Raw genomic sequence first — 17662 nt, forward strand, 5'->3', positions numbered from 1 at the left:
AAAGGCGTTTTTTTTTTATTCAAAGGTATAACTGGATAAGTAGATTTGTTTACAACCATTCTTGTGAAATACTTTTTAAAAAAATATGACCAACTTCTTTGCAAAGAGCAGACACATACCTCAACTATGATGACCTAATTTTTGGTGGATAATGTACATGATTAGGCAGAAATAGGCAAGCTCACACTGGTAGATTAACTATCAAATACTCAGTCAAAACTCCGTTTGTGGCCCCCGCTTCTTGATCGATTTCTATTCCCACTTCGTCTTCTACCATCTTGTCGACTTCCTGACCGACTTCCCTGTCGACTCTGTCTACCGGACCGGCCACCAGATCGACCACCTGACCGGCCTGATCGGCCCGCCCGGCCACTTGACCAGCCACTCCTCTGCCTGGTGTTAGAAGATGTGTTTCCATCATAATATTCTTCAATTTCAGGTAATTTGGCTGGCAATGAAAGTATCCAGTCTGAATCATGCCACTCTGCCTATTGGGGGAATTTACAGGATTAATATAAATGCAAGATGGAAACCATAAGCAAGCATATGAGTACAGGAGATTCTTTTTTAATATCTATCATCTATTAGCTAAAGTCCATCTATCCATTAAATTTAAAGTACCTGGAACAAATCTTAAAACCAGAAAAAAGCATATTAAAAACTCATTCATTAAACTTCCTAAATTTTAGTCTTAGGAGAAACTCTCAGGCTCATTTTGAGGGTCATAATTTCATACTCAGTTTATACATTCTAAAAGTTAAACATTTGGGGTGTCTGGGTGGTTCAGTTGGTTTGAGCATTTGGCTCTTGGTTTCGGCTCAGGTCCTCTTCTCAGGGTTGTGAGATGGAGCCCTGAATCAGGCCTGGTACTCAGTGGGGAGCCTGCTTGAAATTCTCCTTCTCCCTCCCTCCCTCTCTCTCTCTCTCTCTCCCCCTCATCCCCACTCTCACTCTCTCTCAAATAAATATATTTTTAAAGATTTTATTTGATAGAGCGCGCACAAGAGAAAGGGAGTGCACAAACGGGGTAGTGGCAGGCAGAGGGAGAGGGAGAAGCAGGCTTCCCAAGGAGCAAGGGGCAGGATGCAGGACTTGATCCCAGGACCCCAAAACCATGACCTAAGCCAAAGGCATATGCTTAACCAAATGAGCTACCCAGGTGCCCTCAAATAATTTTTTTTTAATTAAAATTAAAAAAAGGGAACACTGATTTCTCAGTATGAAACAAGCAGGCCATCATTAATAAGTAGTGCATTGCTTTCAGTGGTTATATTGACAGAAGCAAGAATTGAGAGCTAATGATGGAGACTAAAAACCTGTCAACATAGCTGAGGATGAAAATATGTAGCCACTGGGAATAATTTGGTGTTGGGAGTAAACAACTCAAGATGTGCGAATTAGTAGCTCAAGAGCATCAATCACTACATTAGATCTTATTAATTAACTATTCTTCACTGTGAACATGAGTTGCCAAGGAAACTGAATATTAAAATACCCTGTTGAAGGGCATCTGGGTGGCTCAGTTGGTTGAACGTCTACCTTCGGCTCAGGTTATGATCACAGGGTTCCTAGATTGGCCCTGCTTTGGGCTCCCTTTTCAGTGGGGAGTCTACTTCTCCCTCTTCCTCTGCCCTTGGCTCGTGCTTTCTCTCCCCCCCCCCCCACCTCACAAAACACACACACACACACACACACACACGTACGTGTATATAATACCTGTTGGTAAGAACGAGCAGAGACAAACACACAAACCACTGGTGGCAATATATGACCAAAGCCTTGAAAATGCACAAACTTTCTGGCCAAGTAGTCATCTTAACAAATTTATCTTAGGGATGCCTGGGTGGCTCAGTCAGTTAAACTACCAACTGTTGATTTTGGTTCAGTAATGGTCTCAGGGTCATAAGATCAAGCCCCAAGATGGGCTTCATACGTGACAGAGTCTGCTTGAGGATTCTCTCTCATCTGCCCCTCTCCTTGCTTATGCACACACGCTTTCTAATAGACAAATAAATCTGTTTTAAAAGTGTCCCTAATTAGGTATGTAGAACTATTTATGGTTGAAATGATAGAATACCTACAATTTGTTTCAAAAAAATACATACAACTCTTAAACTCCTTCATCTATTTCACCCAACCTGCCACCCACCTCCACTCTGGCAACTATGAGTTTGTCTCTGTATTTAAGAGTCTGTTTTTTGTCTTTTTTCTTTGTTCATTTGTTTTATTTCTTAAATTCCATATATGAGTGAAGTCATATGGTATTTGTTTTTCTTTGCCTTAATCTTACTTTGTGTAAAATAAAAAATTATAAAAATTTATTTAAGCATACTGGGTGTCATATGGAAGTACTGAATGTTGTATACCTGAAACTAATGTAACACTGTATGTTAACTATACTGGAATTTTAAAGTTTATTTAAGCTAAATAAAATATTGTCACTTTCTCCCAGTATAATATGAATGAGAAAGAGACAAAGCTGAGTTTGGAAAAAAAATACAGGAGAGTGGGAAAATGGATGGAAGTGAAATGAAACCATGAAACAAACTGGGCATGAGCTTATCACTGTTGCAGCTGGGTGATTGGTACATGAATATTCATTATGCAATTCTTTTTTTTTTCTTTTTTAAAGATTTTATCTATTCATTCATGAGAGACACACAGAGAGAGAGGGCAGACACACAGGCAGAGGGAGAAGCAGGCTCCATGCAAAAGAGCCCAACGTGGGACTCAATCCCAGGACTCCAGGATCATGCCCCGGGCCAAAGGCAGGCGCTAAACTGCTGAGCCACCCAGGGATCCCTTGCAATTCTATTTTTTATATTTAAAATTATTTATAATAAAAAATGTTTTAAATTATGATATAGACTAGATATATTACATTAAGGAATGTTAATTGATTTAGGCATCATAATGATATTGTCATTTTTCATTTTTAAAGATTTTACTTATTTATTCATGAGAGACAGAGAGAGAGAGAGGCAGACACATAGGCAGAGGGAGAAGCAGGCTCCATGTAGGGAGCCCGATGCGGGACTCAATCCCCAGGCTCCAGGATCACGCCCTGAGCCAAAGGCAGACGCCCAACTGCTGAGCCACTCAGGCATCCCTCATTTTTTTTAATTTCTATTTTTTAGAGAGACATTCAATTATTTAACAGATGAAAATTTTCAAATACCTGTAACCTTTCTGACTCAGTTGTGGGAACATCAAAACAAACACCCTAAAAGCAAAATGAAAACATTTTTATTCAAATGCAAACCAGTTAATTTTTTACCAGTACACTAATAGTTGCTAATTATACAGTAGGTACAAAAAAAAAAAAAAAAAAAAGAAAAAAAAGATAAGGTGTGCCTTATGAATGTTTATAAGATTAAAACAGCTAACATATAATAATACATGACACAGAGTAGCTGCTTATTGTATTTTCTAAATCTGAAAAGTAAACACAATTCTAACAGGAATCTACTACTACTATTACTAAGAATCTAGAGTATTCTCTAGAAAAGTTCTTGTAGACACTGTAATGCTTAATATATAAATCCCTTGAAAAATTTAGTGCCAAAAAGTTTCTATTTTAAAGAGGTGTAGTGTTTATCAGACAGTAAGAATGATGTAATCCCAGATGTTTCTTCTTTGGTCCTAGTTGCTAATAAATTAAAAGTTAATTTAATTCTCAAGTACGACAACTAGTTTGGCCTAAGGATCTTGTTATATTTTCTCTCCTTTCCATAATTTTTCTGAATGAGTGTATTTGTCTCATACTTGCCACAAAACTTGATGGTAATAGTAAACTTTGAGATGAAAATAAACAATCAAGTTAATAAATTCTAAGCTAGAATAAACCTATATAGTAAAGTCAGATGAATAAATATAACATCTTCTCTAAAACCATTAAAGAAACAAAATCATTAAGATTAGAGATGTTTTTAACTTTGCTACTTCAAAAATGTATGATACTTAATTTATTTCATTGTCCTCATTAACAACCAACAGGCCACTCTAAAGTCAATATTGCATATTCTCTAATATTAATAGAGCTGTTTAGCTGTTGAAATTGTAAGCTAGTTAGTCATAAAGTAAAACACCACATGCAACCACACACAATCTGTATACAGGAGCAGAAACTTAGGTAACTTAGATAACTATTACACAAACTAAGCAAAATGACTTACAGCTTTCTAGAGGAACAGGTTATTTACATAACTCCCCAAATTCACAACTGGAAACAAACTATCACGCAGAGAAAACTGTATTGTTCATCCCATTAGACTTCAAAAAAAGAAAGAAGGAACAAAATCTGATCTTTAAAAACATTTACAGTAGTTGATTATAAAAGCTTTTTATTTTAATTCTAGAAAAACCTACCATATTTCCTTTTAGGAGGCACATTCTGGTAATTTGGGACACAGCATTACTACTCAGCTTTCTGTTAAGTTCTTTCCATGCACAGCTGACATCCTGTATTTCTTCTGGGCTTTCCAGAGTCATGGTGACAAATCCCTTAAGAAATAAAAGTCACATCATCTTTGAAAAAAAAAAAAAAAAAGCAGCAGCAGCAGGACAATGAAGTTCTAACTCTGCAGCCCTTCATGACTTCACTGTACATTTCTCATGAACCATTAGTATAACATGGCTGCTAAAAAAAAACTTCTTTAAAACTATATTAATAGAAGACTAACGTTTACAGATCATTGAAAAAAACATTCTTTGTATTTCTGTAAAGACTACGTATTTAATTCTAACTATCATGCTTTGAGAAATAAACTACAGCATCAGAGAAAAAGATAAAGTAATAAAGAACTAAGGAAATGCTGAAAGAGTCAAGGTTAGCTTGGGGTAAAAAAACAAGAGGACATTAAATCTCTTTAAACTTTTGAAGAACTATTGTATAACCAAAAATTACTTGTTCTATGAAACTTCACTGGACTGCAAAAGGATCAACATGAAGACAATATAAGGAGGGATTCATCTAATAATTTTGTTTTTGGGGGCACCTGGGTGGCTCAGTGGTTGAGCGTCTGCCTTCGGCTCAGGTTGTGATCCTGGGGTCTTCTATGTCTCTGCCTCTCTGTGGGCCTCATAAATAAATAAATAAATACAATATTTTAAAAATATAATAGTAGCATATTTTTTAAGTTAGCTCTATGCCTAACACGGGGCTTGAACTCATAAACCTGGGATCAAGAGCTGTATGGTCTACCGACTGAGCCAGTCAGGTGCCCCTCATCTAACAAATATCTAATGAGTGTCCCCTACGTATGTGCCAGAGACTGTAGAGATTCAGCAGTAAGTAGTCCTTTCTCTCATGAGGGTTACATTCTATTGTTGGGGGTGGGCATGGTGGGGACAAGGTGGGGTAGACTGTAAACAAATAAGCAAATACATAAAATGCCAAACAGTAATAAGCATCATGAAGAAAAATAAAGCAGGGCAAGGGAATAGAGTTTAAAGGGAAAGGTAAGCTATTTTAGACAGGGTGATTAGGAAAGACCTAATATGCTGATATTTGGAGACCTAAATAAGGTGAAGGAGGAAGCCATGTGGTAAAAACGAATATCTGAAACAGTGCAAGTGCAAAGGTCCTGTGCAGGAGGTTTATGTTTGAGTAACAAGTGGGTTAGGGTAGCTAAAACAACCAAGGATAGAGTGGTAAGAGATGGGTCAAAGAAGTACCAAGGGGAAGACCTTGTAGGACATTAATGATAAAGACTTTGGATTTTGGTTTAACTATAAAAGAAATTTCAAACCCATTAATAAACAGCTTCTGAGGTATTTAATGAGAAGTTAGATGACCCATCTGCCAAAGAGGGATTCTTTTATTAGGTAAGGGCTGGGAATAAATGATCTCTTAGGTACTCCTTAGATCTAAAGGCTATCTTATTATTTTCCTAAAAGATATGGTTTAAGTATTTTCTTAAGAAGTATTTGGTGGTGGGGGGGGGGGAGGGCACCTGAGTGGCTCAGTTGGTTAAGTATCTGCCTTTGGCTCAGGTCATGATTTCAGGGTCTTGGGATTAAACCCTACATTGGGCTCCTTGCTCAGTGGGGAGTCTGCTTCTCCCTCTCCCCCCACTCATGTTCTCCCTCTCAAATAAATAAAACCTTAAAAAAATAAAAAAACAGAAAATAAAGATACACAGTGTGGTGGGCGGGGGGCGGCGCGGCTGGATGGCTCAGTCAGTTAAGATATCCAACTCTTGGGATCCCTGGGTGGCTCAGTGGTTTAGCGCCTGCCTTTGGCCCAGGCATGATCCTGCAGTCCCGGGATCAAGTCCCACGTCGGGCTCCCAGCATGGAGCCTGCTTCTCCCTCCTCCTGTGTCTCTGTCTCTCTCTCTCTCTCTCTCTATCATAAATAAGTAAATAAATCTTAAAAAAAAAAAAAAAAAGATATCCAACTCTTGGTTCTGGCTCAGGCCCTGGTCTCGGGATCATGAGACGGAACCCTAGATCAGGCTCTGCACTGAGTGTGTAGGCTGCTCGGGATCCTCCCTCTCTCCCACAGCTCACACTCTCTCTCTTATTCTACCTCCTTATTCTACCATAACTTCATGTGTTGGGGGGTGGGGTGGACACATGAAGGAAGTTACTCCCAGCAAAATGACATTTCACTAAACTGTTAACACTTGCCAGATGGAAAACATCACACACCCCAGATGTACTCATTTATATTACACCAAATAGTCGCATGCAAGTTTACCAACCCTGACCTTTTTGTTCTCCTCTCCTACCAGCTCTCTTTCTCCCAATTTCTCTGTCCCCACCCAGACATCAGGGAAATTTCTTGCTGAGATGTCCTGTCATCCAGTGACTCTCTTCACTTATACCATGATGAGTAATAAATCTTTCTTTTTTATTTTTTTTTAAACTTTTTTTAAAATTTATTATTTATGATAGTCACAGAGAGAGAGAGAGAGAGAGGCAGAGACACAGGCAGAGGGAGAGGCAGGCTCCATTCACCGGGAGCCCGACGTGGGATTCGATCCCGGGTCTCCAGGATCGCGCGCTGGGCCAAAGGCAGGCGCCAAACCGCTGCGCCACCCAGGGATCCCAGAGTAATAAATCTTTGAACTACTTGCAACCAATGGGTCTGGTGTGGTTTGTTTTAACATCTGATACTGACCCGGCAGGGGTCTGAGTCAGACGGTGTCAACATGACACACACACCCCATCCCCATGCACATACCCCCTCCACATATACAGGCAATCCTTACTTTGCATGGTAATGTGTTAAGTGCACAGAATCTAAGCTCTGATTTGCATGGTTCCATGGCAACTTGAAAAATAAAGAATAGGGTCTAGTGTGTTTCAGTTGATACAGTACTGTGCAGGGACGCCTGGGTGGTTCAGCAGTTGAGTGTCTGCCTTTGGCCCAGGGCGTGATCCTGGAATCCCGGGATCAAGTCCCACATCGGGCTTCCTGCATGGAGCCTGCTTCTCCCTCTGCCTATGTCTCTGCCTCTCTCTCTTTCTCTATGTCTCTCATGAATAAATAAAATTTTAAAAAACAACAACACAGTACTGAACAAAGTGAAAGTTTTCTGTTTTTCTTTCTAGATAGATGGATTATTTATGGCTCAATGTTAATCTTTTCTCAACCATATTCGGATTTTCTCACAGATTTCTACCTTATCAGAGGTGATCAAAGATCGTGGTTCAAAACTTGATGCACCAGAGATGTGGGCTAATGCTGCAGCCAATGCATCCACTGCCCCTTTCTCTTCTATCAGTCTCTGAGCTGATGGTCGGAAAAAATCAACAGCAGCATAAGAAACGGAAGCCAGAGACCTATGGTTTAAAAATAGTAAATTTTCTTGGTCAAGATAAATGTAAAAAATTAAAGATAAGAGAATGAATGGGAAAAGAAAGAGCAACGTTTTCGTATTTTAATATAACTAAAAGTCTGCTGGTAAAACTGGTGATTAAGTTTTCTGATATTTGAACTAGGAGAGCTTAAAGATGAATAGCCTAATACAAAAGAAAAACTTATTCAGCAAGGTCAGAAAGCATACCTGATGGCATCCATGCTTTTAGATTTAACTAAATCCATTGTAGAAGGAACACCTACACGTTTAAAAGTAATTCCCTGAAAATGAAAGAATTACATTAAAGAAAAATGGAAGTCTTTACAATTAATTCCTAAATTCATATAGTTTGTTGAATTTCCATTTCTTGGACTTAAAGATTTCCAAGCCCCAGTAGATCAAAAGACCTGCTTTTTCTAACAAATCAATTACAAATTCTAGGAAGAGAAAAAAAAATTTAATTGCTCTTAGTTACAATCATGAAATTTCACTTGCAAAATAAAGCTGATTCCAAAAAAGGAAATAAGATGCTGATTACCTCTATCAACTTTTTTTATTACCCTATCTCATTTCACAAACTAGGTGAAATAGTGTTTAAAACACGAATCATGAAAACAGGGAAAAATGTAAAATACCACACACAAAAAAATACAGGCCACAAAAATTGTATATAATTTCTTATAGAAACTGGCCATTGTGTCATTATTCAATAAAACTTAACAAATACACCAAGACTATGGCAGTCACCCTTTTACAAAGCTGGACTATGAGATACTGAAATCACAATGCACTTCTGATTTTAGAATCAAGGGAGAAATTCAAGGGAAAAATGAGAAAGTCAGCTCTTCTGTCTTCACAATAAAAGCTGTATCAAAACAAAGTCTTGCAGCTCATATAAATTTAGCTCTCCACATGCTTCACATCCAAATGCAGCTTAAACTGAGAAAAGTTATAAGGATCTATTTGTGAGAACAAATATAAAAAGTGCTCTTTTCTATGGCACCGTTTAGATAATAAGTCTGAAATAATTTAACTGTACTTACTGCTTTTTGCTCCACATATCTTAGTTGACCTCTTTCTCTTGGTTGATAAAAACATATGCAAATCCCTGTCCGGCCAGCTCTACCTGTGCGTCCAGAACGATGAATATAGGACTCAACATCCTGAAAATAAAAGAGGCAATATTTTTTTAAAAATCTAGCAAAAAAAAAGAAATCTGACAAGTTACACAGTCATTGCAACATCCAAATAATAACTAACAATAGCAAAACTACTAGTACCAATAATAATATTTTTATTTCAATCTATTGCTCTTTCAACAACCCAAAGAACTTTTACACTAAAATTTTTTAATAAAAGGAATAGCAGTTAAAATCTTTTTATCCTCCTCATCCTTTATGTGACAATTTTTTATAATCCCCTTGTATGATTCCATGCTTCAATTCCAAATAAAGAAGTGAATCATTTGCTAAGGCATCAGATTCTGACCACTTTAACACTGCATTAATAAATAAAAAAAAAAAGACTAACAGCAAGAACAGATAACATATTTTTCATATCCCAAGCAATATCTTATAAATAAAATGGCAATTTACACAGCTATTCTTGTATTCCCTAAATAAAATCTTATTTCTTACCTGGGGAGGAGAACTTTGAATCACTAGGTCAACCTCAGGAATGTCCAAACCACGAGCAGCCACATTGGTTGCCACCAAAACTTTAAAACTACCTTCTCTGAAGCCTTTCAGTGTAATTTCTCTTTGTGACTGTGCAATGTCTCCATGTAAACACTGGGCATTCTATTTGAAAAAAGGAAAAGGTACAACTCACACCTGGAATTGATAGCGCCCTAACACCATGCAGTCTGTGTTATTTTTTAATCTTTTTTTTTTTTTTTTTTTAAGTAATCTCTATACCCAACATGGGACTCAAATGTTTTGAGTCCAAAATCTAGAATCGGATATTCCACTGACTGAGCCAAACCAGGTGCCCCAATGTACTTATTTTCTGATCATTATAGCAATGCATGTATATTGTTCAAAAAGATCAAACATTACAGAAAATATCTAACACAAAATGTAAAAGCTTTCCTTAATATTAGCCTCCTAATAATTCACTAACAGTTTGGTGAATATTACTCCAGATATATTTTTTTTAAGATTTTTTTTTTTCATGAGAGACAGAAAGAAGCAGAGACATAGGCAGAGGGAGAAGCAGATTCCTCGCAGGGAGCCCAATGCGGGACTTGATTCCCAGACCCAGGATCATACCTTGAGCCGATAGCAGACACTCAACTGCTGGCCACCCAGGCGTCCCCTACTCCAGATATTAAAAAACAAAAACGAGATAAACAAAAAAACCCACCCACACACAATCCACATGAAACAGCATACACTGTAATTTTATGTATTTACTTATAAAATGGGATCATACCATATAATAGCACTGTTTTGAAGCCTGCTCTACAAATTTTCTTAGCCATTTTTCCACATCTATAGAGATAACTCTACTTCATTTTTTTAAACTATATGACTTCATCATATGGATGTAGTACCATTTATTTCAGCAATATCCTATTGATGACCATTTGAGTCACATCTAAGTTTTCACCTTTAGGAACAATACCAGAAGGAACAACATCATACTTACGTCTCTGGACCCCTCAGTATATGTGTATTTCAGTAGGACACATATCTAGAAGGTGAATTTCTGGGTCAAAAATTATGAACATTTAACATTTTAACAGTGACTGCAAAACTGTGTTGTAAGAAGAGGTTTTGGGGAAAGGGGCACAGTAACTGGCTCAGCGGCAAGAGCATGCAACTCAATCTCAGGGTCATGAGTTCGAGCACCATGTTGAGTACAGAGATTATGTAAATAAATACATTAATAAAAAAGGTTGCACCCATTTACTCTTCAACATTTATGAGTCTTTGTTTCATCTTACCCTACATACCCCAAATATTATGAATCATTATAACCTTTGCGAAGCTAAAGAGGCAAAAATGATTTCCTAATGTTGTTTTAATTTACATTTCTGTAATATTTAGCAAAGCTGAACCTATTTTTATACAATTTATATATTATCTTCTACTGAAAATAATTTTCCTGTTATAAACAAATTTTCTGGTATTCTAGCCACTATTAAAATTCAAAAGTTTGGGGGGATCCCTGGGTGGCTTGGGGGTTTGGCACCTGCCTTTGGCCCAGGGCGTGATCCTGGGGTCCCGGGATCGAGTCCCACGTCAGGCTCCCTGCATGGAGCCTGCTTCTCCCTCTTCCTGTGTCTCTGCTTCTCTCTCTCTCTCTCTCTCTCTCTATCATCAATCAATCAATCAATCAATCTTACAAAAAAACAATTCAAAAGTTCGGGCAGCCTGGGTGGCTCAGCGGTTTAGTGCTGCCTTCAGCCCAGGGCCTGATCCTGGAGACCCGGGACTGAGTCCCATGTCAGGCTCCCTGCATGGAGCCTGCTTCTCCCTCTGCTGCTCTCGCTTTCTCTCTCTCTGTGTTTCTCATGAATAAATAAAAACAAAATCTTTTAAATAAATAAATAAATAAATAAATAAATTAAATAAATAAATAAATAAATAAATAGATAGATAAATAAATAAATAAATAAATAAAATAAAATAAAATAAAATAAAATAAAATAAAATTCAAAAGTTCAGGGGAGCCTGGGTGGCACAGTTGGCTGAGTGGCTGACTCTTGGTTTCCACTCAGGTCGTGATCTCAGGGTCCTGTGGTTAAGCCCCACATCAGGCTCTGTGCTCAGCGCAGTCTGCTTGAGACTCTTTCTCCCTCTCATTCTGCCCTTCCTCCCTGCTTGCTCTCTCTAAAATAAAAATCTCTAAAAAAATTTTTTTTAATTTTTTAAAAGTTCATAAGAATGATTTAACCCTTACCATACCCAAACCTTAGTAACTAAGCCTAATGCATTCATAAGTGAATTCACCAAGTACTTGTTATGTACCAGATTCTGGAACAATCATAAAGAAACAGCCCTGGAAGAGTCAAATTGACAGGCATTCTCACTACAGTATGGTATGTACTATAACCAGGTGCAGAGTGCTACTGGAATACTTAAGAGGGAAACTTTGTTTAAGGGGAAGGCAGCACTGAAGGTGAGACCTGACAGATAATAAGGAACTAGTAGGTAAAAAGGAGCCCAGGAGAGGCTCGATCCCACCACCCTGAGATCATGACCTGAGCTGTAATCAAGAGCTGGATGCTTAACCAACTGACCAAGTGCCCCATTAATATCACTTTTTATTTTTTTTTTAATTTTTATCTATTTATGATAGTCACAGAGAGAGAGAGAGAGAGAGAGAGGCAGAGACACAGACAGAGGGAGAAGCAGGCTCCATGCACGGGGAGCCCGATGTGGAATTCGATCCCGGGTCTCCAGGATCGCGCCCTGGGCCAAAGGCAGGCGCCAAACCGCTGTGCCACCCAGGGATCCCTAATATCACTTTTTAAAAGGGACACATGGGCAAAGAAACATGAAGTGACTTGCTGAAGGTTACACAGCAAGTAATACAACTGGGATTTAAACCCTAATATGTTCTACTCCAAAGTCTGTGATATTAATCACTATGCTCACGAAGAATACATTGAGAAGAAACAAATACCAAATAGTCGGCTAATACAGAGGTTAGATCTGTGAGGAATGCCAGGATTTAAAGTTTGAACAAGAAAGTCAGCAAGGCAAGTTCTCCCTATGAGATAAAACAATAACTTCTGCAACACTGCTCCTGCTGAGTATTCTAATGCAGTGACAGGAGGGGAGCCTGGGTTGCTCAGTTAAGCATCTGCCTTTGGCTCAGGTCATGATCCCAGAGTCTCAGGATGGAGCTCCAAGTCAGGCACCCTGCTTCTTCTCCCTCTGCCCCTCTCCCTGCTCATGCTCTTCTCTCAAATAAATAAGTAAAATCTTTTCTAAAATAAAGAAGTAACAAGAAAGGTAGAAAGGTAAATCAACTACCCTCTATCACTATCACTATTTAGCATCCATGTATACTGTATACAAAACTAAAACTATATAGTTAGTTAAAATGATGGGAAAGATGTTGACAGCACAGTCTTTGAACTTCCACTTCCCACATAAAAACAGAGCAATTAGGATAGTAAACTTAAAAATCCACAGACATCTACAACAAAAAAGACAAGTATTTTCACGATTTCCAAAACACGAGCAGGGACAAGACCTGTATATATGGCGGGGCGGCGGGGGGGGGGGGGGGGGGTGTTTCCTGGTCCTAAGAACACATACTCCTCGAAAAGCACAACGGGCCAATTTGAGCATAGCAGTTGAAACCAGGAGCGTTTTTGTACATGGAAGGGTGATTGTGAGGATCGAGAGGTAAGGTCTGAAGGAAGCTGGAGAAGTCTGGACCCTTATGAACTTTCAAAACTAACAAGTCAGTGCTTCCTTGCCAGAACAAAAAGGCTCACAGTGAGGAAAAAGAGCTGGAGCTAGGATCCAAACTGAGGATGCCAGGGATCACAGAAGCAAAGGAACAGAAGATTCAGAGAAAAGTGAGGGAAAAGACAGCCAGAGCTCACAAAGCAGGAGATTTTTTTTTTAAACAGCTTTATTGAGATATAATTTACACACCAAACACTAACAGAAGAAGTAGCTCTAGACCTGTGAGGCTTGAAAACTATTCTGACCCATGCCTCCCCATTTAAAGTTCATAAAGATTAACCTCAACCAAGGGGTGTCTGGCTGGCTTAGTCAGTAGAGCATGTGATTCCTGATCTTAGGGTTGTGAGTTTGAGCCCCAAGTTGAGTGTAGAGATTATTTAAAAATCAAATCTTAAAAGATTAATTTCACCTAAAAATGAGGAACACAAAAGATCAGTTTCCAACACACACACACACACACACACACACACACACACAGAAATCCAATTAAAAAATGGGCAGAAGACATGAACAGACATACAGATGTTCAACAGATACATGAAAAGATGCTTATCGTCACTCACCAACAGGGAGATGCAAATCAAAATTACAATGAGATATCACCATACACCTGTCAGAATGGCTAAAATCAAAAACAAAGAAACGGCAAGTATGGGGAGGATGTACAGAAAATGGAACCCTTGTGTTCCACTATTGGTGGGAACACAAACTGGCACAGCCATTGTGGAAAACAGTATAGAGGTTCCCCAAAAAGTTAAAAATAGAACTACCCTATGATCCAGTAATTGCAATACTCGGTATTCACCTCAAAAATACAAAACACTAATTCAAAGGGATACATGCATCCTTATGTTTACTGCAGCACTATTTACAACAGCCAAACCATGGAAGCAGCCCAAGTGTCCACTGACAGATGAATAAATAAAGAAGATATGGTATGCATATACAATAAAATATTACTTAGCCATAAAAAAAAAAGAACGAAATCTTGTTGCCATTTGCAACATGGTGGAGTAGAGAGCATAATGCTAAGTGAAATAAGTCAGAGAAGGACAAATATGATTTTACTCATACATGGAATTTAAGAAACAAAACAAACAAACAAAGGAAAAAACAAAAAAGGGAGAAAGATAAACCAATAAACACACTCTTACCTATAGTTAAGAGAGAACAAACAGATGGTCACCAGAGGGGAAGACAGAGGGGTGAAACAGGTGATGTGGATTAAAAAGTACACTCATCATGATGAGCACACGAAGTAATGTATAGAATTGGTGAATCACAAAAAAGAAAAAAAAAAGAATTGGTGAATCACTTTACTGTATACCTAGAACTAATATAACACTGTATGTTAACTATACTGGAATTGGGATGCCTGGGTGGCTCAACGGTTGAGTGCCTCCCTTTGGCTCAGGGCGTGATCCTGGCAGGGAGCCTGCTTCTCCCTCTGCCTTTGTCTCTACCTGTCTCTGTGTCTCTCATGAATAAATAAATACAATTAAAAAAAAAAAAAACTATACTGGAATTAAGCTGAAAACTTAAAAAAAATCGCAGCTGAATCCCACAAAAAGTAATCAGAGACAGAAAAAAATAGGCAGAATAATAAACCCATAAATCATGAAAGAGCTCTAGAAAGGCACGCCCACAAAGCAAATGAAAAGTATAGCATTATATTTCTGAATAAGCCAAGAGGAATTTTTTAAGATTTTATTTCTTTGGGAGACAGAGAGAGAGACTACACAAACAGGGAGATGCAGAGGAAGAGGGAGAAGCAGGCTCTTCGCTGAGCAGGGAGCCTGATGCAGGGCTTGATCCCAGAACCCTAGGATCATGACCCAAGCTGAAGGCAGACGCTTAACAGAGTCACCCAGGCACCCCAAGCTAAGAGAAATTTTTATGTGTTTTTTTTTTATTTTTATTTATTTATTTATTTATGATCACAGAGAGAGAGAGAGAGAGGCAGAGACACAAGCAGAGGGAGAGGCAGGCTCCATGCACCGGGAGATAAATTTTTAAATGATATATGAAAAAAACAAGAAAAGTCAAAATGAGAAAAACAAAAAAATGAGGTGAAATGACTCAATAAGATGAAATGACTCAACAAAGAAGTAGAAATAAAGACTTTTCACAAATGATGACTTTATCGGAGGGAATACAAGATTGAACAAACATTAAGAACTAATGCCTTAGGGGATCCCTGGACCGCTCAGCGGTTTAGCACCACCTTCGGCCCAGGGCGTGATCCTGGATACCCGGGATCGAGTCCCACATCACGCTCCCTGCATGAAGCCTGCTTCTCCCTCTGTCTGTGTCTCTGCCTCCCTGTCTCTCACGAATGAATAAATAAAATCTTAAAAAAAAAAAAAAAAAAAAGAACTAATGCCTTAAAAATAGGAAATCTTGAGAAAGTGAGATAAAGAGATGAAAGGGATTTGAGATAAGGTAACAAAGAAGAGAGGAAAAAAAAGAAATCAACATGCACAAAGAGTTCCTAAAGAAAAAAAAAGCAATCAAACCAAATACCAAAATATTATAATTCAAAATAATTTTGCTGAAATATTAAAGAATATATTTGAAGCTACAGTGCACCTGCAAAAAGTGACCATGAACATGCCAAATAACATTCTAATAAAATAATGCGGAGCCTAATGTGGGGCTCTATCTCACAACCACATAAGATAGAACCTGAGCAGAAACCAAGAGTCAGATGCTTAACCAACTGAGCCACCCAGGCGCCCCTGATTTTTAAAGAAAAATTTAAAAAATCTTTTGCCTAAAGGCAAAATCTTCTTTTTTTTTTTTTAAGGCAAAATATTTTTTTTTTAAAAAAAATTTATTTATTCATGAGAGATAGAGAGAGAGAGAGAGAGAGGCAGAGACACAGGCAGAGGAAGAAGCAGACTCCATGAAGGGAGCCTGACGCAGAACTCCATCCCAGGTCTCCAAGATCAGGCCCTGGACCGCCTTCAGCTAAACCGCTGAGCCACCCGGGCTGCCCAAGGCAAAATCTTACAAGGAAACAAAATCAGACTGGAATGAAACTTTTTATAAAATGCTTTACTCAAAAAACAATGGCAAATATATTTAAGATATTGAAGGTAAGAAAATATGAACCAAGAATTTTAATATCCAGCCCAATGATTTTGGGGTATATATTTACAAACATGCCATTATCAACAGGCAGTATGATTTCCATAGCCCTTCTTCAGGAATCTACTAAGTAACAAGTCACCAACAACACAAATGATTGGACAGACATTGACACAGAATTGATAGCATTACTATCAATGGATGTTAATTAGTATAAAAAAAAAAGAGCAAGAACTACACATTATATACATCTATGACCTAGCTTTGCCCTAAATAAACAAACTAACTTGAATTTTCAGGAAATACAGAAAACAGAGGAATATGTTAAATGATTCCACAAGGAAGTAATACTCTAGACTATGAAAACTTGGTTTCTTAAACAATTTTAAAAAGCTACGAGAAAAAAACAGATGAGGAAGGAATCCATATATTAAAGAGATTTAATGGGATCCCTGGGTGGCGCAGCGGTTTGGCGCCTGCCTTTGGCCCAGGGCGCGATCCTGGAGACCCGGGATCGAATCCCACATCAGGCTCCCGGTGCATGGAGCCTGCTTCTCCCTCCGCCTGTGTCTCTGCCTCTCTCTCTCTCTCTGTGACTATCATAAATAAATAAAAAATTAAAAAAAAAAAAAGAGATTTAATGAAATCATACAATTTATGAATCTTATTTGGATCCAGATTCAAGACAAAAACTGTAAAAGAAAAAAGCAGTCGAGGCAATTGACGATCTGAACACTAACGGACATTTGAAGATATTACTTGCTGTTAATTTTTAAATGTGGCATTGAGTTTAAAAAAAAACCTATTCTTTTCTTTTAGGGACATATACCCAAATATTTATGGATGTAATATGTTAACTAGGGTTTTTATCAGAATAATTCAGGAGCAGAAAGTGAGTGGGCATATGGACAAAGTAAGGTAATTGTTGCAACTGGAGTTTGAATGCACAGGGGTTCATTACACTGTCAACTTTTGTATATATTTTAAATTTTCTATTATAAAAAGTTAAAAGAAAAAAGAGATATGGCCTCAGTATTCTGATCCATTCATTCAATAAATAATTGTAATTCATTTTATAACACAGCTTTAAAATATTACCACCTCTTACCCATAGAAACTTATTTTGTTCCAACCTTTATATTTTCAAGATAACATTATGCAAAAAAGTCTTCTTGTGAAAATGGGTAGACTTCTATCCTGACTTAAAAGATCATGATAGACTGGCTACAGCTTCCTTCTCAATTAGACTCAATTCTAAAAATGACTATCTTGAGGCACCTGGGTGGCTCAGTTGGTTAAGCAGAGTCTGACTCTTGATTTCAGCTCAGGTCATGAT

General features: G+C 38.0%; 1 protein-coding gene across 2 annotated transcripts in view; it reads right to left on the bottom strand.

Annotated features, from left to right (window-relative positions):
• DDX50 (DExD-box helicase 50) overlaps positions 1-17662 on the bottom strand; it is a 30441-nt gene continuing 12779 nt past the window's right edge. For both annotated transcript variants that reach the window (XM_041750107.1, XM_041750108.1), the window contains 7 exons: positions 9445-9606; positions 8851-8970; positions 8015-8088; positions 7631-7790; positions 4369-4503; positions 3179-3223; positions 1-488 (listed from right to left, as the gene is read on the bottom strand). In XM_041750107.1, coding sequence (XP_041606041.1) covers positions 210-488; positions 3179-3223; positions 4369-4503; positions 7631-7790; positions 8015-8088; positions 8851-8970; positions 9445-9606 — 975 coding nt within the window. In that variant the 3' untranslated portion in view covers positions 1-209. The remainder of the gene's footprint in view (positions 489-3178; positions 3224-4368; positions 4504-7630; positions 7791-8014; positions 8089-8850; positions 8971-9444; positions 9607-17662) is intronic.

This window comes from Vulpes lagopus, chromosome 3 (genome assembly GCF_018345385.1).
Source record: "Vulpes lagopus strain Blue_001 chromosome 3, ASM1834538v1, whole genome shotgun sequence".
In the NCBI taxonomy this organism is placed as follows: domain Eukaryota; kingdom Metazoa; phylum Chordata; class Mammalia; order Carnivora; family Canidae; genus Vulpes; species Vulpes lagopus.